Source organism: Mytilus galloprovincialis, chromosome 13, assembly GCF_965363235.1.
Source record: "Mytilus galloprovincialis chromosome 13, xbMytGall1.hap1.1, whole genome shotgun sequence".
Taxonomy (NCBI): Eukaryota; Metazoa; Mollusca; class Bivalvia; order Mytilida; family Mytilidae; genus Mytilus; species Mytilus galloprovincialis.
The window spans coordinates 17,844,474-17,869,914 of NC_134850.1; the positions used below are offsets into that span (position 1 = coordinate 17,844,474).

Consider the following 25,441-nt stretch of genomic DNA (forward strand, 5'->3'; position numbering starts at 1 on the left):
TAAATAATTTTCAGGACGTCTAGCTATTGATAATGTCTTACTCTGTAGATTACTATGTTTGTAGAACTTCATAGTAATTGTCATATTGCTCACATGACCATTTACTCTTTCAAACTTTATATCTTCCCTTTGAATTACTCTATAGATTTCAGACTCAGTTTTAACTGCAATTTCTCCAATCCTTAAGAAACAAAAATAAGCTGTAGACATCATAGCTTTTAACAAAACTTGAATATAAATGCCTACTATTACTTTTGGTAAAGCCTTAACCAATTTAAATGCTAAATTTCAAATATATGGGGTATCACACCTGTTAGATGATTTTTTCTTTGTCGGAAAAGCTGGCTTAAATGAATGTTATAGTGCATTACAAACTTTTCTTTGTCTTGCTGATAAATTGGGGGTACCCATCAAATCAGAAAAAACACAACTCCCTACTACTTGCATTACTATCTACGGTATTGAAATTGATTCTACTCAGATGGTAGCTCGATTACCTATGGAGAAAATAGAAAAAAATTTGCAATTATTAAGTAAATACAAATGTAAACGCAGTATCTCACTCAGAGAATTGCAATCCTTATTGGGTTTTTTAAATTTTGCATGTGGAGTTATCATACCTGGGAGAGCCTTTTTACGTAGGCATTTTGATCTGACTATAGGTCATACATCTCCTCATTATAGAATCAATCTGAATTCTGATGCAAGATTAGATCTTAAGTTATGGTACAGTTTTATTGAAAATTACGTTTTAGCATACGACTTCTTATTTTGACCTGAAAAATCAGATTGTCTTTCATATAAAGCAGCAGATCGCCAAAGTTCATCATTGATTTGATCCCATTGTAACCCTAAAATTTTTCTTATCTTTCTAAATTTCTCATCATATACTTTAGCGGCTTGGAAACCTAAGGACTTGCATAATGACCGTACATTAAAACCATATTTAATCAATGCTCTAGCCGACCTCAAATTCTTTTCAAGATATATAGACATAAATATGTCAAAAGCATTTGTCCATTGGTGAATGTACAAAAGCTCTTTGTTAGACTTCCTATTTGAAATTGTTATATTCAAATTCTCAAATAATGTTGATTCATTACATGTATCATCAATGTTAGAAGATAATAATAAAGCAAAATTTACATAATTATCACACCAAACATCAGATTTAACCTTACTGCTGACATGATAGTCTAAAGGTATAGAATGTCTCAACATGTCACAAGCATAAGGATTCTCGACATACGAGTTAGAGTTTAACAGCTCACCATCAGAAGACGTGTTAATATTAGGATCTGAAGACAATGGTGGTTGGAAGACAGCTAACATTTGTCCCTGAGAGTCATTATTTGATGAATTTTCTGGTTGTGTGGATGATGACGACAACATACCAGTTAAGTCATTAATTGGAACTGCTGTATTGTCTTTTACCAGTTGCACGCCGGAACTTTCAAACTTTCGGAATAAAGCATCAGCAATGTCATTTGCTGTTGGAACAGACGGCTGTTCAGTAATTGTTTCAGGAACAGCTCGTCTGGTCTTGCGTCTCCGCACTGGTGGCCTGTATAGTGGTGGTATCTCACTTTGTTCCTCCACTAAATTTGGAACATCTTCTTCAATGCTTTGAGTAGCAGCCTTTCTTCTTGTTCGGCTCTTCTGCTTTGGCATTTTGCTATAAAAACATAAAACAAAAAAACAAAAAAGATAATAAAAATAGAGATCCTGTATATCACAGAACTTTAAGAATGTTACTACAAATGTAAATAAGTATAATTTTTAAACCAAAATGCTTGTCAATAAAATTAACATAGTTGATATGATGATATATCTAGCAAAATGTACTCATGTTAAAAGTTAAGTTTGACTATGATACATGTATGCTAATTATTACTCCAAAACCAATTTTATAAAACCAACCAATATGAATAAAATTCTTTAATAGTACCAAAATCGATCCCTATTGTGACACAACCATTATAGGGAAAGACATGATTTATTCTCTGATTAAATAATTAACCTAATAATATACTAAAATAAAAGTATATAAACCATGATTATGGATAATCAATATTTAAATATAAAAAGAGACATATTATATTATATAACTCTGATATAAATGATGTAACCAACCATAATTATTTACAAATAAGACATCTTTCATTTCACCAGTGTCACAACCATGTGCGTATAAGCACAACCATGTGCATATAAGCACAACCACGTGCATACTAAGCACAACCACTCAGAGATAATTTAGATTATAAATCGTTACAAAAGGTGATGGAGTAATAATATGCAAATAATTCATAGATAACTACATAATTGTAGTGTATGCTTCTTTTCTTCATATGTCCAAATAGGGACAATAAGTTTATAACAATCATAAACGGTAATTTGCAACGCATGTTTGCTCGACATTACATGTTCGTGAAAGGCTACCAACAGCAGCACGGACACTTCTAGCGTATATTTCCATACCTTCATCATTAAGATGAACTTTGTCTTTTAATAATAAATCTGGGGTGTTCTTCCACAACCCCCTATGATGCCAGAAAGTCGCATTGTCTCTTTCTTTTACTAAATGACTAAGTTCTTTGTTTACAATGTAAACCTTGTTGTTATAATAAGCTTCCGGTCTTTCGGAATACCTCGGGAGAAGTTGACCAATAACCACGTGGTTAACATAATAGCAATTTATTATGTAATCGGCAAAAACACTGATATCTCTTGCTGTTTTCACGGGCTCATTTTCAGAGGACAAATCGTTGCCTCCAACCTGAAGAAAAACCGAATGTGGCATATATTCTTCAATTATATGCATATATTGTTGCTTTTGAACACATTTATTACCGGGGCGAAGAGTCCCTCCCCCCAAACCAAAAAATTCCACCTGGATGTCGGTTCCGTCTAAACCTAAATTTAACCAACCTCGATCACAGTTTTTATGAGTAAAAGTTTCTAAACGACGAATATAAGAATTACCAAAAATTAAGGCACCGGCCGGACCATGGTTCAAAAGCAACAAACAATTCAAAAATAAATAATAATAAATTAAAAATTAAGTAATTAAAAATATATAAAATAATAGTTAAGGTTCGCTTTTACCTTCTAATCTGTGGATTCTTCGATGAATGCCTTTCTACAGTTTATTCGGTTTTTCAGATAAATTCAAAACGATCTTTTCTTTCTCCCAAAACAAAGGCGAATGACCGCATGTCCAAGCACATGTAGAAATTTGATATTAATTACCGATTTTAAGAACTGACCAATCAGATAATGTAATTAGATGATCATGCATTGAACATGATGTAGTCCTTGACCTCATGTTGATATACTTAAACAAAGAAATGCCTTCTACACACATGGCATTAATAAAATCAATATTATCGGAAATTCCAGCCAAAAAATCTTTTATTTACAATAAATGTTAATTTTGACATTTTTTTTTGCATGCCGAATGCTATAAATTTTTATTTTGATATTTTTTTTGCATGCTGAATTGATATGCACGCAGTTGCATGTTGGCATATAGGGAGCTACGCGCCTGAATACAATTTAATTAAATATATTAAATAACTGGGAATCCTCCCCCTTTATAAGTAGAGACAATCCATAACCTCAGAAATATTAATCTTAAATTTATATAAATGAAAAGTAAGCTTCCATAAATAAAATTCAACAATGTTTCTTAAAATTGGTAAAAGTGGTATAGTCATACCCCAACATGTTGACCACAGATAGACACACAATTCACTTGCATTCGATTCGCATTTGAACTATGTGTTTGTGAATTAAACTAATTCAAATTAGTTAATGTCAATGCAATCCAATTCAAATTAGGTGTGAACTCAGTATGATTGTCAGGTAGTTTCAAACTGAAAGATACTTTTTAGGGAAGGGAAAGAAACGGATAAAACCATGTGTGTTACAAACACTGTTTATTCAAGTCAGAATCCTGGATCTCAATAGTAATTTCATAATGTCAAATAAAAATATGAATATGATAGTTACATACAATGCTACATGTATTTAATACGTATTAAATGACATTAATTTTAGTGATTGGTAATTAGGAAAAATCTGAAATTCAGGCGTAAATTGAGACAAACAATATCACTGAATGCAGTTTCTAGTCAAGTGACCAGCAAACATGGAAATCTACCTTTTGAATGAAAGGAGAACTCTTACATTGAAAATGAATGATGTAAATCTAGATTCTAATAATAGCCGAAGGGAGCTCACATTCACAACAGTTAAAGCATTGCTGAATTAGTGAACAAAGCATTTTTCTCATTAACTTGAAAATCCACCTATTATAATGGAAAAAACCCGAATTTTAAGACATAAATTAAAAAATTCCTGATAAAAAGCGGTGCCGAGCATGCATGTAATTTGCTTGAAACATATTCAAATAAAGTTTTATAACTTCCTAATGTCATTTCCAAAATTTACCAAAACCTAAATCTTACTGTGGATTCCTATATTTTTCGTGGATGTCAATTCTCCTGGATTGTTGAAAACTTGCATATTCATTGATATTTGAATTTGTGGTTTTAACAATCCAGACAGACAAATATCAATAAGGTGTTTAAGAAAACATGACCTAAAACCTCCTTCATATAAGACAAAAATACATGGGAACTCATACTGAATGGTCAAATGTGTTCAATATGAAAATTGCAGTTAAGATGGTTAAATCACAAATCAGCCGTTACTGTAAATGGACTATCATGACTTTTGAGCAAATTTAAAGGGAAATGACAGGGAAGGGGAGCAAATGTCCTTTCATTTGGTATACAGGTTTCAAAAATAGAGGGAGAATAAGAGGGAAAGTTGAGTCATCTTTTTAGACTTCAGTTAAACTGAGACTACTATAATGTGTTATAGTAGTCTCAGAGTTAAATAATGACTTATGAAGTTATGTAGACTTACCTTCTAATTTAAAAAAAAAAAAAAAAACCCACAATACTCAGAACTATGTCTAATTCACTTTGACTACTGATATGCAACCTAAAAACAGAAAAAAAATATCATGAAATAGTGATTGAAAGATTCATAACACTTTGAAAGGCTAATTCAGACACGTGTTACACGGGGAGCATGTTTGTTTACAAATAATAATGTCACGTGATCGCGCAGACCTCACATGTTGCATCGCCCTTACAATACCCTAATACATAACCCATTATCATGCAAACATGCAACGTGAATGTGATTGGTTATCAAATAATACAGAAATAATGCATGTACAGTTTATGAAGAAATTAGTTAATCAAATAGATCGATTTTCACTTTTGACACGAATAGGTCGGGTTGACATTTTTGTCATCGTGGATAATATTGAGATAAATGGGATAAAACTGACCGTCAAAAAGGTCTAGAGAAGCACATCAGTAGAACCTTAACATTAATAAGTAATACTTACCAAAATTTCTCTAATTAATAAACTATATAACTGAAATTTCACAAAGATAACGGTAAATAATTTTGATGGTGGTGGTGATGCTGGTTAAATTGGCGCGAAATAATATTCTTACTCCTATTGCTTTACGTAAAAAAATGTATAGAATTGAATTTGACTAAAGTTGAGCATAAATAAAACGTGAATATGCAAAAGCCTGGTAATATATTAATGATAAAGTGTGTATAAATTTCCGTAAACGAATTTACCCGTATACTTCACTAAGAATTACATTTGAGCGCAAGGAGATCTATTTGTGAATCGGTTTATATAACCCCGGTTGAACTCAGGGTCGTATTAACGGAATTTTTTGCGTTGCTGTTAAATCATTGAGGCCATCTATTTTTATTACGGGTTTCCACATCTTTAAATCGGAATTATAGAAAAAATGGAATGTTGTTAGCAGAATCAAAACAGAAATGATGAACACTGCAACATTTTCAGCAAAACATAAATAGGATGGAGGATCTGTGTATTCACATTATTTGTAAAACTCTCCTTATTCCTGTGAAGCGTGTGCTTTACATCGAGGCTTTCTATGCTTATCATCGACGCCACAGTACTTCAACCAATCAGACAACGTTTATTTGGGGCATTCGACCTATTTTAACTCGGATTTTGGAATTTTTTAATCGAAATTATAGAAAAATGGAATGTTGTTTGTACATATAAAATAGAAAAAGATGAATACAATTAGCTAAAGCAAGTTTGGATGGGGTTCTGTGTATTTACATTGTTTGTACAACTCTCCTTACTGATGCCATATTTTGGAATTTCCGTGACCTAAATGGTTCGCGAAAATTAATATTTTTATATATAGTATAGTAACAAATGTAGATGTATAAACTGACATGTGAATTGCAATAGCTTTTAATACTTATGTTTTTTTTTTTTAATAATTCTATTACAGTTTTAGATGTATTTTTAACCGGTAACATTATTTCATCTATATTTTAACTTCAAAAGACTGCACCCTGAAGAACATATAACGTCTGGATGATATCAGTTACTTTGAGAAATAGTGTAATCATTAATTTAATTTAATCCTACAATTGACAAAGTAATTATAATTTAATCCACTACATTGAAAGTAATCAGACCCATCTATGCCCTGGGCTTATGAAATATTCAACAACGAAAGAAGACTGAATATGCTTTTATTCCTTTTGTTATACTACTGTTTAGACAATGTGATGGTTAGATGTATATATTTAGGACCGCTTAATCTTCGAGTTTCTCGGTTATAGAAGATACCTTCAGTTGTAAACACAATGCGGTTGAATCCAAATTCAGTTTATAGTTTATATAGTTATGATATTCTGAATCATTATTAAATGCAAGAAGTCCCTCAATCTTATTCCAATGAACATAACTTAGTGAATGGTTTTTAATAACTTTCTTTGGCCGCAGCTGGTCAAACCTTTATGTAAATTCGTGTATGGAATGTTGTATGTTTTTTAATTTAATTTTTTGGGGGATTTTTTATTGCCCTTAGTATCTCCATTATTTTATTTTTATTCCAATCAGATTGATTGTTGGTTTGCTAAATGTCCAGTGAAAAATATTTCCTGCATGTTAATGACGATATTCCAATTAAAGGTCACCGAATTATCTTTTATATAACATAATAGTAATCAAAAAATATAAATAACGTGAATGTGTAATAGAGTAAATAATGATATTAACGAGGAATATCCAAAAATCTCTGAAAAATATTTACTTCAAACCAGAAATTATTTGACTCTTCTTCCTCCTTTACGTCAAGTTTAAAAAATAATCACCACTTGTCGTAGATTACATCTCCAATACTTTCCTCTTCTAATGAGGAACCAAAGTAATAAGGAAGAAGTTTTTTATTACAATTTAATAATTTTTAAAACATTTATTAAGCATTTGAAAATAGAAAATAAGTGGCTGAAATTTATATCAACGCTTCATCTATAAATTTCCCTACTTGAATAAATAAGTATTATTGTACTTAACAGAATGCCGGTGTACTAATAAACTTTAGTTACAGAACTAGGTATGATTTTTCATTTCCTATTGTTAATTATCCATTTTTAGATGGTGACGTTCCCTTGTCACCATCTTATGGTGTTTATATATCTCAACTTGTACGATTCGCTCGTGTATGTAACAATGTATTAGATTTTAGCGAGAGAAATTTATGTATTACTGAAAAATTATTACACCAGGGTTTTCGATATCACAAACTGGTCAAAACATTTACTAAATTTTATCACCGGTATAAGGAAATAATTCGTAAATATAACTCAACATGCAGACATCTTATACGTTCAGGTATTTCACATCCAAAATTTTATGGAAATATTCTTTATAAAGCACAAAAATGTCAGTATTCTCCTCAGAAACTAACAAAACCTTTAAATAGACTTATTAAAAGGGGATATAGTTACGATACTGTTGTCAGGTCATTAAAGATTGCATATTTTGGCTTTAACATTGATTCACTGATAGGGTCTTTGCATCAGAACTAAACACATTTATTTCTAAAAAAAAAAACAGTTGTTGGCATGACACGGGTTATGTTCTTCTCATATATTTTATGATAGTATGATACTAAACCCCTAAAGGGAGGGATTGTACCTGATATTCATATGATGAAGACATAATCTTTCAATCAGTTTAATTGAGGTCTGGAGCTGGCATGTCAGTTAACTGCTAGTAGTCTGTTGTTATTTATGTATTATTGTCATTTTATTTATTTTCTTTTGTTACATCTTTTGACATCGGACTCGGACTTCTCTTGAACTGAATTTTAATGTGCGTATTGTTATTCTTTTACTTTTCTACATTGGCTAGAGGTATAGGGGGAGGGTTGAGATCTCATAAACATGTTTAACCCCGCCGCAATTTTGCGCCTGTCCCAAGTCAGGAGCCTCTGGCCTTTGTTAGTCTTGTATGATTTTAAATTTTAGTTTCTTGTGTATAATTCGGAGTTTAGTATGACGTCCATTATCACTGTACTATTATGCATATTTTAGGGGCCAGCTGAAGGACACCTACGGGTGCGGGAATTCTCGCTACATTGAAGACCCATTGGTTGCCTTCGGCTGTTGTTTGCTCTATGGTCGGGTGGTTGTCGCTTTGACATATTCATCATTTCCTTTCTCAATTTTATTTCTAACTTTGGGTCCTAGGTCCATCAGCAGGAAATGGAAAAAAAAACCTAATCCCCCCCCCAAAAAAAGGAAAAGAAAAAGAAACATTATACCCATTCATGAAGAGCTAAATTAAATCTTAAATATCATGTGAAATAAATTGTTTTGTTATAAATGGGGCCTTTGAACTGTTTCCCATTTTTCATGTCGGAGCCTTTTATAGCTTACTATGTAGTATGGGTTTGGTTAATCTTGAAAACCGTAATTTGACCTACACTTGGTAATTTCTTTGTCATCTGGTCTTAAACGGAGCGTTGTGTTAATGGCAATAATACCACATCTTATTATTCTTATATCTTTAACATTTGTTAGCTAGGTCTTTTTATCAATTTATGTTCTATGTTCATAAGCCGAATATCGAAAAAGCATCCTAATGAAAGAAACTTTTACCTAAAAAGAATAAATATACACGCCATGTGCAAAAAGAGATAAAGAACAAGGAATGGAATCGGCATTGAAACGAAATAGCTCCATAGATTATTTCTGAATATATGCAACTCAACCAATCAGTTAACCTTTACAATAAATTATGGAAACATTATGTACATCTCTTTTGACTATGGCACGTCAAATGTTTCAATATCCCCAAAAAAAAGATAGTATATTGATTAAAAAAAATCATGTTTAAAACTTACAAAATATATTTACAATTTTTTCCATATTTATATTCAAAACAAAATAGATATGCAAAATATATAATGCTCAACAAACGCATTCGAGCACCGAGTCGACCGCACGGGAGCTTACCAGTCAGTTATAGTCGCAAAAAACCACCAGTTAGTAGATATGAAAACAGCACATAAATCGTATTTTTTTTCAAAATATAAAGAAAAAGATTACATACATGATTTTTTGGCATATTTATAGAAAAAGCATTGTCGGACACAATCTGTGCACCTCTTCTTATGTTTTTAGACAAGTGTCAAAAATAATTTTATCAAAGACGCCAGATCATTTATTTCATATTCAGATGTATTAGTGATGTTGCTTTCCATTAAAAATTCGAACTTTTCTAATTAGTTTCTATTATTATATCATCCAGATCTAGAAATTAAAGAAATTAACAGACACGACTTTGTCTCATTTTTTAGACCTAAACATCGAATTTGACATATGCATAAGCGATCATCTCAGTAACACAAAGTCAAAAATCTGATGTTCAGTAGTTGTCGTTTGTTGATGTGGTTCATAAGTGTTTCTCGTTTTTCGTTTTTTTTTTTTATACAGATTAGACCTTTAGTTTTCCCGTTTGAATGGTTTTACACTAGTAACTTTTGGGTTCCTTTTTAGCTTGCCATTCGATGTGAGCCAAGGCTCCGTGTTGAAGACCGTCCGTTGACCTATAATAGTTTTATTTTTACAAAATTATGACTTGGATGGAGAGTTGTCCTATTGGCACTCATACCCCATCTTCTTATATCTTTATAGCACAATGTTGACTGCTGTTTTCCTATTTTTTGAAATTTTTACCTAATATGTCTGCTGTTTCGTTCACATACGTAAATTGTCAATATAATGGCATTTTTATTAAATTGACATACCAAAAGAAAAGGCATGTACCAAGTCTGTCATATGAAATTTGTTATCTTTTTGTTTGACGTGTTTTGAGCTTTTGATTTTGCAATTTGATTATGGACTTATCGTTTTGAATTTTCCACGTAGCTCGGTACTCTACTAATTTTACTTTTTACCGAAATGAAAACAACGTCGTTATAAAGAGGAAGACAAATAACCAAGAAATAGAACAACACATGGTACAGATAGCCTGACTTGGTATTGGGCACAAATTGTTGTGGAGTTAAGCCAATTTCACGCTGTCACAAACCTCAGCATTATCCAATTTAGTCGTATTGAAGTAAAATCCAGCACAATACAGAATCCAACTTCATGGATGACCACTGGTTTAAAGGAACTAACAAAAAGCTAATTATTTTGAGAGCAGCCTTAATATGTGTTCGATACTACAGCAAGCTAGCTAAGGTATTTACAACATGTGCAACAAAATATCACAAAAAAAAAAAAAAACGTAAACAAAAGTTGAATCGTCTCTTTCGTCACTTTTATGTTGACATGGAATATAATGTATGTGTTAATTTTTTCCTGTAGAAATACCGTTTTTAGTCTGCTGAATTATACAAATCACTTACTTATGTATTGACGTTTTCAAAGAAGAGAATTCTTAATAATTTGTCGATTTAGATTTATTTTGCAAACATTTTTGCAATATTCGGTTCTTATTTATTTGATGTGTTTCCTTCAGTTTTTGTTAATGACCCGGATTTGTTTCAGTCGATTTAAGACTATTGAAGATTGGTATAATACTTTTGTCTTTACTTAATTATCTTCAACTTTGAATTAATTTGACGCCTTTGGTGATAAAACTTTCGACCCGGAGGAAAACTCAAAATTGCTTGAAGCAGTTGTTAGAATAAAAAACTCTAGCCAAATTTGATGAACAGATATTAAACTAAACACAGTGGATTCCGAACAAATAACGGATGAGATAAGAGAGACAGATGAAAATTATCTAGAATAAGAAAGCAAAGTTAGAAAATATAAAATAAAATCTTGAAACCCGTCATCACCACCATATCATCTGTACCAGATACCAACGCCCCAGAGTGTATACCACATTCCATTTACGCATTCTAGTCGGAAGTTTTATCATACAAGATCAACCTCAAGTCAAAATTATCGTGATGGTCAAATTCACAAGATTATCAATGCATACATGAGATAACATTTAACCTGATGAGCGTTTAGAGAGTTTGTGAGCTTTTTACGATAAGTCCGAGTCATACATAAGCGATCTATAATCATTAGGATTTTATAGGTGACTAAACGGTTTGGGCTTTGTTCATTGTTGAAGGCCTTACAGTGACCTATAGTTGTTGATTTCTGTGTCATGCTGGTCTATTGTGGAGAGTTGTCTCATTGACAATCATACACCATCTTCCTTTTTTTTATATATATACACGTAGTTGCATTATTATACATAGATACACGACGTTCTACAGTTAGTGGAAAACTCACGATGATATACCTTGAATCTTGTATAAACCCGGAATAATATACACAATGGTTCAATTTTGTATATTTGATAATTGGTTATCATCAAATGATCTAAGTACAAAAATCACAGACGTTTTTGGTATTTCTTTAGTGCTTTGTTTCTTCCTTTATTCTGTTTCATGCAGTTTTATGTCCCCTATCCCAAATGCAATTATTTTTTTTGTGTAAGTGTTATCAACAACAAAGGCTTATTTAATGTTGTATATCATTTTTGGATATACAATTGAATTCCACATGACAATACTAAGAAAACCATTTAAACTTGAAATAAACTCATAATTCCACACACACTGAGCGATTATTTTAAGTTAATGTTGATATTTTTTGGACCTCCTCTTGCCCATCGTGTGTAAACAATTGTCATTTTCTCATCCTTTCCACCTCCCTTTTCCCTACTAATCGTTTTTCGTTGCAGTGCACGTGACAGAGGCATAATTCTGATGCGGCCGCGTAAACTATTTGTGTAAAGCTTTTTATTTCAGAAAGTAGAAAAACTGGATGCTTCATATCTTGTTTGCAAAAAATCTTATACAAGAAATGTTCAGTCAATCGTATTTCAATTGTCCTTGGCTTCATTTTCATGGTTTCAGCGACGGCTTGAAAACACACTGTCCTGAATATTTCTCACTTAATACGAGAAATAAGATAACTGTTTTTGGTATATGAGTTCGTTGCAAAGTCTATATATTTGTTGGTATATGGGTTCGTTGCAACGTACATATATCCGTAAGACAGTCTGGGTGTGCACTTTACATTGACGTCATTTAATGGATCAGTGATCAAGGTGAAAGTTACGTGATTATGTCTGTTTCGCAAATGTCTCAAAAAACTAATTACATTAGGTCATTTATATTTGGTGTATGGGATTATTGTAAGATCAAATGTCTGTCTGTTAAGTATTATTTGACTTTGATCTCATATTCATACTTCAATGTAAAGTGTTTTTTGTTGTCTTGGTCTGTTTTTCAATTATCATACGCAACAGGTCAACTACTGATGTATTATAATCTGTAAGGTGGATATGTCTGTTCGACACAAAATATCATACTTTGATCTCATTGTCATGTGTAATGCTTTTTGTAATACCTTTATTCTAGATACTTTTGACATAAAATCAATGGATAGTTAAGCCAGCGAGATATTTTTCAGTTGTTTACTCTTGTTAGATAATGTTACATCAAGTGATCAACAAAAATTGGCGAATGAAATGTCAAATATAGGTTTTGCAGATAAAATTTTCTGCCACATCACAATTCCATTTTAACCATTTATACTCCACATCGTCATACAACTGAGCACACAGCGAACGATTTCTTGTATTGTACTGTGTTTGTGTATTCGTCCATCGAGTGTAATTCATATGTTTGGTTTTTCCATCGGATGTAAACCATTTGTACACGCCATGGTCATTCTTCCCACCAATCCAGACAGAACGTGCTGCAATAAAAATTGAGCAAAGCATTTTAAAGAATAACTTTTGTACTGATTTTTCTGAATCCAAAAACAACGCTCGTTAAAATAATTGACATTTTTCTAAAATTCTAACTATCATATACTGAATGCCAATGAAAACGCAACATATATTATATTTTGATAATAAAAAAAAAAAAAAAACTTAATAAAAATTAAGCAGTTTCCCACAGTTATTTTACTCCCTTATTTAAAGTACTTCTTTTTTTACAATATGCAGATGTCAAAATCAAATGCACATATTGTAAAAGGAAGTTTTGTTACTTTACGTATACCGGTGGTTGACAGGGCGTCTGCCACGTTTATTGTGTAAAGGACCGTGGTATATTTTATTTATGTAGTCCTGTGAATATGGTGTAGTGCAGTCATGTTAAGATATTACAGATCCAGAGCTTTTTCAAAAACACCGTAGACACATCGGAATGGCCCGAGACCTCGGTATTACTGCACGCAGTTGCAAAGAAGGCTGTCTTGTCATTCACAAGCAAAAGGTGTAACTAAAAAGAAACGTGCACAACAAAGACATGCAAATGCAGAAAGTCTTTGGTACCATGTGGAAGTATAACGTCACCCTAAGCATACATGCAAGAATACAATAAGCGATGAAAACTAAGGTCAACTGATTGTGGCATATATATTTTATTTTTTAATAGCTTTTGAATTAGAAAATTAATACATTTCTAAGTAACCATCATTTTTTTTTAAGATAAAGTTATTTTATAATTGAAACGTTTCTAATGCATATTTGAAAAAAAACTATATGGTCCAAATACTCATATGGTCCGGCCTGTTAATAACCAAACGAGTATATATCCTGATATGGTCCGACCATACGTGTGCGGTCGGACCATATGCGTATACGTATATGGTCATGACCATACGCGTATGGTCAAAATACTCATATGGTCCGGAACAGTTACATAGGCATAATGCACCCGCCTTGAACAAAAGTCATGCTTTTCGTCGGATTTTGGTCCGATCGAGCCAATGTTGCATCAGATTTGACATGGTTTAGACGATGAAAACAGCCACCAATATCATAAAGTCAACTTGAGTTTGCTTTGCGGGACAAGTGGAATAACATTCCTCGGGATCACATTAAACGTCCAGGATGATCAATTCCACGGCGCTGTCGAGATTGCGCTGCACCACGGGGTTGTAACATTTTTTGTAAGGACTGTGAGTTGATGATTCGACATTGGATGTTTCGTTTACCTATTGCGCCCGGAAGATTACAATGAAACATTTTTGTTTGATATCGATCTATTGTTAAAATTGTTAATTTTCAAGATCAATTAATTTTGAAAGATTGTCATTGCTAATATAAATTTTATTTTTGAAAAACCAAGTGTTACGTTTTCATTGGCACTCAGTATATATTGTACAGTAAAAGACGACATGCTAAATTAGTATGATGACGTATGCTTAACCAGGAGCTGGAGAAATACCAACAATTCTTTATTTTGTACCTGTCACATTGCTTATCCCAATACACACCAACTTATCGTGATCATCTAGATCTATTATCAATTAAGTTTCTTCTGAAAACTAAAGATAAAACTAGCATGCTATCAAGTTGTTACAATTTAACTTCCTGATATACTGACGTGTCCTATCATTTAATACTCTTTCTCTAGCAATTCAAAATTTCCCACTTTGTAATGAGTTCTTGTATTTAATATATCAAAAGTGTCCAAAGGAACTTATAATAAGTTTTACTTTAAAAAAAAAAAAGGATACACTTGTACACTTCATATCGCGGTCGTTTCCCTAGATAATCACGAACTAGAATCTCTAACACACGTGTTGTCATATTTCAAATCGTCAACTTCTAATTCCCTTGCATCAACTCACTTTGATTTGCGTTCATCGATTGTAATCCATTTATTGTTATGACATTTTGAGTGCAGATTCGAATAACGAGAGATACACGAGAAGCAGTAAACGCTTACACTATAAACTCGCCATTTATTGTTCCTCTGGAGTTCATGCGATTTTATTATTTTATGCACTTTATTATGTATGCTTTTAAGTATTTTATGCGTTTTAAACTTAGAAAAAATACTTTCGGATCTCATTTAAATTCCGAGCTCAGGAAAAATGTCTCACTGTGAATATGTAAGAAATATGGTGCATGTTTTAGAATACCATGTCTAATGATACATACTGGAGTACATTACATGACTTGACCACTATTTCCACTTTTTTTTTTAACATAAACAGAAAGACATGTGTTATTTACATGTTGTTTTTCCGTCCGGGCTAATATTTACACCTATATGACTTTTCATCTAAATGGTGGTGACTACCATTTACATAGTGGAACGCAAATCAAATTTAAATCTTTGAGGATATCTAAACATAGTCGTGACGTAAGATAGCTTATGTGGAATCGATTCCATTACAAATATGTAATTATTAGAGTTCATATATAATTAATTAATCGGTACAATGTATGTTGTTAACATGCTACAAGATTGCATGAAGGTTCGAAATCTAAATATAAGTTGAATATATTTTACGTGTTATCTTAAATTTGAAAAAAAACTGTATCAATTACTTTTTTACAAATGGATTAATCTTAAGGCGATACATTAAACTGACATCTAGCAAGAAATGAATTTCGATTAGTTCAAATATATTTGACTTTGACTAGCTAAAAGGGTGAGTTTATCAGATCATTAAACAATTATTCAAATCTCAAAGTCCAGGAACCACTGGCACATGTTGCAATCATATATTCCGTTCATTCGGCAATCCTCGGTAGAATCCGCTACTCTTGAGGGTACGGAATCGGCCGAGTTGAGACGAATGATATTCCGTTATCTAAACAATTAAATTATAAATTGTTACACAGCTAAAATCTGTAGTACAAGAAATTTACTTTTACTATTTAGTACTATTTCTTTACTTTAAAATTATTGTAATATTTAGGTACTTGTATTTTCCAGTACTTGATTTGTACTTAAAATATTGGTACAAAAAAAAATACCAACAATGATCACAATATTCCATGTTTGGACATCCTAACTAACAACACATGACTAATGAGATTTCAAAAAGACAAACTTTCAAAATGCTGAAAACGTAACCGTGCAACCAAAATTCTGTCGTACTTAAATTTCAAGTACAAATCAAGTAGTGTAAAATACAGGTACCTAAACATAAGAATAATTTTAAAGTAACAAAATAGTACTGAATATTAAAAGTAGATTTTCGGTACTACAGATTTTTGGTTCAAAAATAGTACCTATGCAAAAGTAGATGTGTAGAAGAATACCAAATAATATGATACCCTTAACCTAGCTAGAAACTTTTCAACGGAAAATAAAGTCGGTTTTGAATGCATTTATATTAGGAGAAATAGTGCTAAATAAGTACAAACCTTTATGATTACGACTATATTCAGCCAGAAACACGGCTTCATTTTCAGAATTGATATCTGTAAGTGATCCGTTATGTCGTCTGCATTGCTCCTTCAAAACATTGATATTTTGAATTTTGAGATTCTCTATTTGAAAAGGATTACATCATTTTTTGGCCTAAAATATGTGATATACAAGTACCCGTCCACGTCAACTCTGTGTGTTTGTAAGATGTTTTTCTAATTGTATCCATCTGATGAGTTAAGCCTTTTTCAATTGAATATGATAGTTCGTTCTTATGCTGTACTGTTACACCACTGTCCAAGGTTAGGGAGAGTTTGGGTATTCCGCACATTTTTTATGTGTGTGTCTGTCCCAAGTCAGAAGCCTGCAATTCAGTGGTTGTCGTTTGTTGATATGTTACATCTTTGTTTTTCGTTCATGTATTTTGTTCATTAATTAAACCATTAGTTTTCTGGTTCGAATTGTTTTACGTTTGTCATTTCGGGGCCTTTTATAGCTGACTATGCGAAATGGGCTTTGCTCATTGTATAAGGCAGTATGACAACCTAAAATTGTTAATTTCTGTGTCATTTGGTCTCTCGTTGAGAGTTTGTATCATTGGCAATCATACCAAATCTTCTTTTTTAAGTAAATATTTCATTTAAAAGTCAAAAAGACAGGTCAGCAGCCTATTAATCAAGATAATACAGTTATCTATATTCGCGGATATCCACGTTAGTTTGCCTCATTACAGCTTTTAATTCTATATTATTCGCGACAAATTGATCAAAGAATATTAGGTACTAATATAATAATTGTCAGTTATTGAGTAAGGTTTGAAAGTCGTTCAAATATATTTCCGCTGGAGGGCATTTTTCTGACATGAAATATCATTGAGCATAGTTAATTAGGCACAATTTTTTCAAAGTCCTATTGTGTCTGATTTTTAACCTCTTTACTGATTCGACCTTTCAACCTTTTCAAATGGAACACCACCGATAAGTCTCTTCTAGACGAAAAGAGCGTCTGGAGTTCTTATGAATTTGGAGTAAGGCTTTCATAGGAACTTTTGCCTTTCAACGTGTTACCTTCGTCTACTTGAGTTTTGAAAAGAATGTTATCTTTAGAAAACAAAAACGGGCATATACCACTTTTATAAGAACAGAAGGAGTAGAACATTCAAATGCGAACCATCGAAAACAGCCTCCGATTTTGCAGTTCAAGATAAAGATAAAGATGCTGTGAATAACATAATCTGATCATATTACGTCAAGAGGTACTCACAATAAACGGAATAAATTGTTCACACAGACAACAATGGCAATCTATTTTTTCTTTCTTTTTGTCATCATAAAACTTAAATTTATAGCATTTTTAAAGAATATAACAGTACTGTGACAGTGACGTTAATGGCTGCTCCTTCTAGTGAAATAATACTATGCAGCTACATATGGTATTCAAGAAATCCGTGGATACCGATATAATTTTAGATGCCAACCTTAAGTATGCAGCGTGGAATGCTGTGAAAGACCTATACCTTAAGTATTTATGACAGAAGAAAGGACGGACATTAGAGCTCCTCCTATTCGATTCAAAGCTAGAATAGTATAGGAATGGTACATTGAAAATACTTAACATTTTTCCCCAATTACCTGTGCATCGTTCCAGGACTTTTGTGAATAACTAACAAAATAGCAGGCACCAAAGTCAACACGTCTAACCCAATCTAAAGGGCATTCTGATCCGTCACCTGTATTTAAAATAAACAAAACTTTTTTAATCAGAAATATATATGGTTTCTGCATTTTATGTTTGTATGCAATATTAAATCAACAGACTAGCCTTTGCTTAGATTAAATTTTTCGATCAAAACTCATTATTTTTTGTACTTTGACCAAAAATTGAAAATATCTCAAATAAAAAAGGCAATGGATAATACATTTAAAGATAACTGTGTATTATGAGTTCAAGGCGGTGAGGCTATTGTAACAAATTACCAAAAAAACTGGCTGATCAGAAATATATTCTTTTGAGAATTTTGTAGATATATTTGTTGACCTTGCGTTTATAGAAGATCGAAGACAAACATATAAAATTAATTAAGATTTGTGAATATTTCTTAACTTTATTATTTATATCAAGCATGAAGATACCATGCCCGTCGGATATCATCGGCGTCTGTACCTCTATTATGATATGTTCCTTAATAAAGTTTTGGCAGCATTGTTTGGATACATTTAGCTCTCATGCTTACAAACATTTTCAGCATATTTTTGTTAACAAAACTTTACAATCTGGACGCTTCCTTAATGGAAACCTTTCCAGAAAATGTTTCTTATCCATTGATAATCTTCATGCTCAATAATGGGCGGCACAGCTTCATAATATGTCTAGGATACCATCCAACCAGTAATTGATGCTTTCATATTGATTTACCTTGACTTATGTTAAAGAAAGATGACTACCATACAGTGTTATTCCATGACCGGAATTTTTGCCATTCCTGGGTCCTGTTTGCCTATTACCATGTCTGCATCATTTATACTCAGTTTTGAGTGCTTTGGCAATGGACATCTCTTAGGTATATTTATTAAATATAATCTTATGATGCAGTACAATTGGTTGCGTACCGTTCGTATTATTATGGCGGTTTACCTAGCTTTCAAAGGAATTTTTCACATCGATAACAGTAATACTCATGTTACAAGAACATAGATATACAATGTATACACCTTACTCGTTGCTATTTCCCACAAGAAAACAAAGATACACACCTAGATCATTGATATTTCCAACAAGAAAATGTATACACACTGGGCTCATTTCTATTTTACACAAGAAAATACATATACACACCTGACCCTTTACTAATTCCCACAAGAAAATAAATACACACACCTGACTCATTGCTATTTCCCAAAAGAAAATGAATATACAAATCTGACCCATTACTATTTCCCACAAGAAAATAAATACACACACCTGACTCATTGCTATTTCCCACAAGAAAATGAATAGACACACCTGACCCATTACTATTTCCCACAAGAAAATAAAAACACTCATTAGTAATGATATTTCAAACTGGAAGTTGATTCCATTAAAATATCTCAGCGTGGTTGGTATTAATTGGTTAATTTTTAAGATGAATTTTGAAAAGAAGAAAATTCTGGATTATATCAAACATATCCCTGAATTTTATAGAGAAGTATTTAAATGTTGGGTAATATCAGGCGGTGGACAAACAAAAAAACCTACCAACTTCACAGAAGTAAGGAAACAGGTAATTTGGGGAAACAAACAGATTAATTTTAAAAATAAAACTATTATTTTTGAAAATTGGATTAAGAGTAACTTGATATTTGTCAATGATATTATAGACGACACTGGTAATATATCTCAACATTTTATTTTGGATAAATTAGAATGCAAGATTAATTGGATTGCAGAAATAAATATGTTAAAAAAAGCCATTCCAAAAGACTGGCTTCAGATGTTACAGTCTGAAAGTTCTATTAAAAGTACTGTAAATATTCCTAGACAGAAACTAATCTGGAAAGGTAATTACATTGAGGCTTCAAATTTTTCAACAAATATATTATATAAGTCAATTTGTAAAGATAAAACTGAACCTTCAATTGGTGTTAGCAAATGGATGCGTATTTTACAAATTAATGAAAACCTTAGTATTAACCAACTATATGTTTTCATGTTTCATTATTTAGAAGAAAATAAGTTAAAAATATATAGATGGAAACTTTTACAATTCATATTACCAACAAAACAATTATTGTTTAAATGGAAACAGACGAATGACAATCTATGTAATGTATGTAACGAAGAAGAAGATTATAACCACTTTTTTATTTCTTGTCGATTTTTAGAAAATTTTTGGAAAAGTATTCATGAGTTAATGATAAAATCAAATTTAAATGTTAGAGTATCATTAAAGCAATTAGTCTTTGGATATAAAATTTTTGACAAAAATTTTTTTGGTCTGAATTATTTCCTAACAATCTTAGGTTTTTCCATATACAAATCATATTATGTATCTAATCAGAAATTGACAAAGGTAAATGTTTATCAAATTTTTGTTCGAGAATACATAAAAAGATACAACGAAAACAGAACAATGAAACTTAATCCATTACTAACGTCACTAAAAAGAAGTTTAGACGATTGATAGAATAAAACATAATGTATTAAAATGTTGTATAATTGTATTTCAAGAAATTTATACATATTATTATAATATATACATATATACTAGCAGCTGATTGCTAACCTGGGCAATCGGTGGAATATTACAGGATGCATCAAGAAAAGCTTGGTTTCTTGGTGTAACAATGTAACAAGCATATTTGATGAATAAATATATAATGTTGTTAAAAAAAAAAAAAAAAAGAAAAGAAAATAAAACACACACCTGACTCATTGCTATTTCCCACAAGAAATAAATATACACACCTGACTCATTGCTTTGCTTTCCCGGTATCTCCAAAGGTGAGTATTTGCTATCTAACACATTGACCATCGGACTTAAATCTTGTATTGTGTCATTAATTGTTTTCCATGCATTTGTTGTTTCCTTTAGTTCTTGTTCGAGTTGTATGGTGCCATCTCGCAAACCTTCAATTTCACATGAAAATGTACGCTTAGTGTTTTCAAGTGTATGTTCCAACTGTTGTGTTTGACCTTTTAGGAAAGCGATTTCATGTTCATTATTAACTACTCTCATAAGTAGAGCATGGTAATTTCCTTTCATAACGTCAAATTCCGTTTTGATATTCGTTATGTCTTTCCCATCAACTGCCGCAACTGTATAACTTTGAGTGTTTTGATCAACCAAACTTCCATTGCATGAATATAACAGGAAAGAGAATACCATTAACAAACCAATGTTCATTTCATCAAATTTCACGTGTCTTCTTAAATTGTAAATTCTATAAAACAAATTAAAACAAATTCCTTCTTTGAAACAATCCTTATGAACACAACAGCCAAAAAAGAATAACTATTCAATTTCGTAATAACATATTGGCCCAGAATAAAAGTGTAGAGTTAATGCTATTAATTACTTCCTTATCTTTTACGATTTTACGGGTAAAGGTGGACCATGAAGATATCATAATAAACATCCATATTATCCAGTAATTATACATGTTTTTTTTTTATTAAATCATAAAAGATACAAGGAAATAGTTTAAAATGCACACGAACGATTTGTCAACATCAGACTCATTGGTGTTGCTGAAATCAAAACACTCGGAAGGCAAACTAAATTACGGAGCATTGAAAAGCAGGAATTCCGAAAATTGTGCAAAATACAACTTAAAAGCGATATTAACCTTGGTTATAAAAACATTATCAATTTGAATTGATCAACATTTAATTCTGAACAACTAATCTTAAGAAACAAAATATTAATGCAAATTAATTTAAACACAAAATTGGTAAACACTTGTCTAATGATACCAGCTAGAAGAAACGTTCATGAGGTTTGGCAACGACCAAATTGTTGAAAAAAATCAGATACTAGGTTTATTGTTTAGTACGCTGCATGTACTTTGCGTCTACATAAGACTCATAAGTGACTCTAGAATAGATTATGGCAACAGTCGTTTATCAATACTTGTAAATACATGTTTTAATTTCAATAACTTGTATAATTATAAATTTTGTGTTACAAATATCTTTTAACTGAAGCTTAAAACCTGTAATATTTCCGACTTATGTCTTGCTAAATGTCTCTCTTTTTCATTGTTATATCAGGAATATTCTGAAACATGATGAGTAGATAAAAGAACGCCCTTTTAAAATGAAATATAACTTGGTTGCCTTTATATACCTACATGTATATGGGGTTATTTTCTTTCAGAAGGATATGTATAAGCCATCCTTTTAAAGAACTAACCTGGATGATACCAAGTTTAAATAAAATTTACTTAAGGCATAAAAAAATGTGACACATGTCATTATTTTGCTTGATTAAAGTGCAAATAATATTTTAGGTAAACATTCAACTCATTTGATAGTGTTTTGTTGCCAATTGAGGTTTTACTCTTCAAACTTTTGTTAAGTTATCCCCAAAATACAAGAACATCATGCGAGATGAATTCTATAATGGGACATATTCATACTGCTTTTAAACAAACCAGGTTAAAAACAATCGTGTGTAGGATTTTGACTATCTTATAGATTCACACTCAATCTAATCATGCTAATGGAACACATACTTCTACCTACAGATATTCGTTTTTTGTATTATATACCTGCACTTGTATCAAGATTTCATCCTTTTCGTGCCAGATCCTAACTTGTTACGTGTTGACTCTATTTAATGACCAAATATTCTTATTTTCGATACAATAGTTGTCTCGTATATCATAATGAGGTTTAGTATTATATTTAATCCTGATTCTTAATATAAAAAATGTATACCTAGAAAAAACAGAGAAAATTATTCTGAGTAGTGCGATAAAAGTTGTTGAAAATATACAACAACTTTTCACAAAAACTGTTTCATGGGAAAAAGAAGGAAAAAAACATAAACTAAGTTGATAAAATTATTTACTTACATATTCACTTGTATTTTTCATTCACCGTAATAATTCATTTGTGTCAAGTTTCAAGCAGTTACAGTTATATTTGTACACCACAGTTCTATTGTTATACTTCATTGTTTCTATTTTTGATAAAAAGTTAGAATTGAATAGATTTATAGATACAGTATATTGTTACGAATAACAATGGATTTTGACAACAGGGTGTGACGTGCGTGCTTTTTGGAAACCTCTGCTTCTACATGCGGAAAGCATTTTTGTCATAACAATATATATATTTTTCAATACCATGATCAGAAGTATCTTCTAATAGTGCTTAGTGCATTTTTTATTCCATATGGCAACATCAACCTTTTAACATACATATACTTTCTGGAAATAACAAAATACCGAATTTACAAACGGAAAGTCCGTAATCAAAAGTTCAAACACATCAAGAGTAAAGTGAAGATGTAATTGAAGTTTAAAAATATTTCCTGGACAACATTATGTACGATTCGGAGATAAAGTGTATGGACAGGTAGTAGGTATTCCTATGGACATTTATTACTTTGTCAGCCGATTTACTATGAATCAAAATTTGTGGCCAAACTCAGTAAGCCACGTGATTGTTACATTTGGTTGACACATTCAACAAAACCTACCATTATCATGATTATATTGATGATATTTGTTCGATGAATAAACTAACTTTAAATAAATCTAACATGAACAACAGTTGTTTTCCTTTAATTTCTAAATTTAGACATTTCAATTTCTAAAGGGAAACTCAATAATAAAGTTCACAACAAAGGAGACGATTCTTCTTTCCTTATAATAAGGTTTCCTTTTTTAGATGGCGACGATCCTTTGGCTCCATCGTACGATCTTTATACATTCCATAACAAAAGCTCGGAAATCACTTTGTGATCCGTGTTAACTCATCGAACCTTGAAACAAACATATTTTTAATGTTATCTTATTAATGTTGCAATAAGATCTCTGCATATTGTTTACATTGTAACTAACATCGAAGTTTCCATCAACAAATTAAAACAAAACTTAATTTTATCTTTTTTCAAATATTCTTGTTTGATGTATAAATTCACATTCACGTTTATTTTTCTATTTATAATTTGCATTATATATGTAACATGATACTGATTTATTTCAATGTTTACTCCAAACTATCCTGCTTCATGTCGATACTTTTATTTTGGCATTGCACAAGAAATTATGTTCTTTGACTTTTCATAGCATTAAAAAAAATTATTTAATGTTATGTACTAATTATAATTAATTAAAAATAATATTTTTACAAACATTTTCAGGAGATTAAATTTAATAAATCTCAATAACATTTCTGAAAATTCAGAGATGATCGACGCCAAGTTGACAATTAAACACAATTCGTATGGGAAAACAGACAACACCATGGTCAATATGAAAAGAGAATAATGGACAGAAGAATGCACAATGAAAGGGCAAAATGCAAAAAAAAAAAGAAACAGGGATAAAAGTGGAAAACATAGAATTATTGGGAGCTAAAATATAGAGATTAGAGAACAATTAATTGACAAAATAGATAAGATTAAAGAGAAAAATATCTAAAAATTTAAAAGATGAAGAATAAAGCCACCCTCCCATCCAGAGTATCGATTGAGTTGTCAGTAGGCAGTACATATGTATATATATAATAGCGAGAGAAGCATTATATTGTAAAGGAGTAGGTCCGGTAAGGGCCGATTATGGCCTCAAATTTCAGGTTCATCTAACGAAGGTTTTTGGACACTTTTTAAACACTTAAGTGTCTATTTCAATTGATTCGATTAGTTTATGTGAGCGATTTTAACTGATTTAGGAAATAAAAACGCTCTGATTCAAGCTTAAATATGAAAAATCTATCAAATATGCCAAAAAACGTCACTTTTCAGATGGTTTTTGTCAAAAATGAAAGTGGCCGCATCCGTGTTCATCCTCAACCTTGATATATGTTTTGTATTATTATCAAATACAACTTAAATTTCAATATTATGAATGAACACGAATGCGGCCACTTTCATTTTAGATGGAAACCGTCTAAAAATTAACCAAGATGCTAAAATTTTGAAGATTTCCGTAATTTAGCATGACTTAATGATAGTAGTACGCGATATGTGTGCATTGTATTGTCAAAAACAGCCCATATTTATGTAGCAGAAGCATTTTACTTTCCAAAATATAGCTTAAAGATTACATTTTCACAGTTTAGTAAAACTGCTATATTTTGGGGCCAAAAGGGGGTCTTACTGAACCTACTCCTTTGTTCATTTTCTTTTTAATTTGGTTAATGGACAAAAATGT

At 31.5% G+C, this 25,441-nt stretch overlaps 1 protein-coding gene across 1 annotated transcript; it reads right to left on the reverse strand.

Annotated features, from left to right (window-relative positions):
- Positions 1–12,862: 12,862 nt before the first annotated feature.
- LOC143056299 (C-type lectin domain family 10 member A-like) lies at positions 12,863–21,493 on the reverse strand. Its single transcript, XM_076229386.1, has 4 exons — positions 21,024–21,493; positions 18,209–18,306; positions 16,574–16,664; positions 12,863–13,155 (listed from the first exon to the last, which is right to left on the reverse strand). Exons 1-4 carry the CDS (start codon positions 21,460–21,462, stop codon positions 12,929–12,931), a joined length of 855 nt encoding a protein of 284 aa, XP_076085501.1. The 5' UTR covers positions 21,463–21,493; the 3' UTR covers positions 12,863–12,928.
- Positions 21,494–25,441: the final 3,948 nt, after the last annotated feature.

What these genes read in the sequence shown, in the direction of transcription:
- LOC143056299 (XM_076229386.1), bottom strand. Translation starts at nt 21,462, where the DNA reads ATGAACATTGGTTTGTTAATGGTATTCTCTTTCCTGTTATATTCATGC. An exon ending in AAAGCAAAGCAATGAGTCAG is followed by an intron (nt 18,307 to 21,023) that starts GTGTGTATATTT and finishes TTTTAAATACAG; the next exon opens with GTGACGGATCAGAATGCCCT. An exon ending in ATATAGTCGTAATCATAAAG is followed by an intron (nt 13,156 to 16,573) that starts GTTTGTACTTAT and finishes TTTTTATTGCAG; the next exon opens with CACGTTCTGTCTGGATTGGT.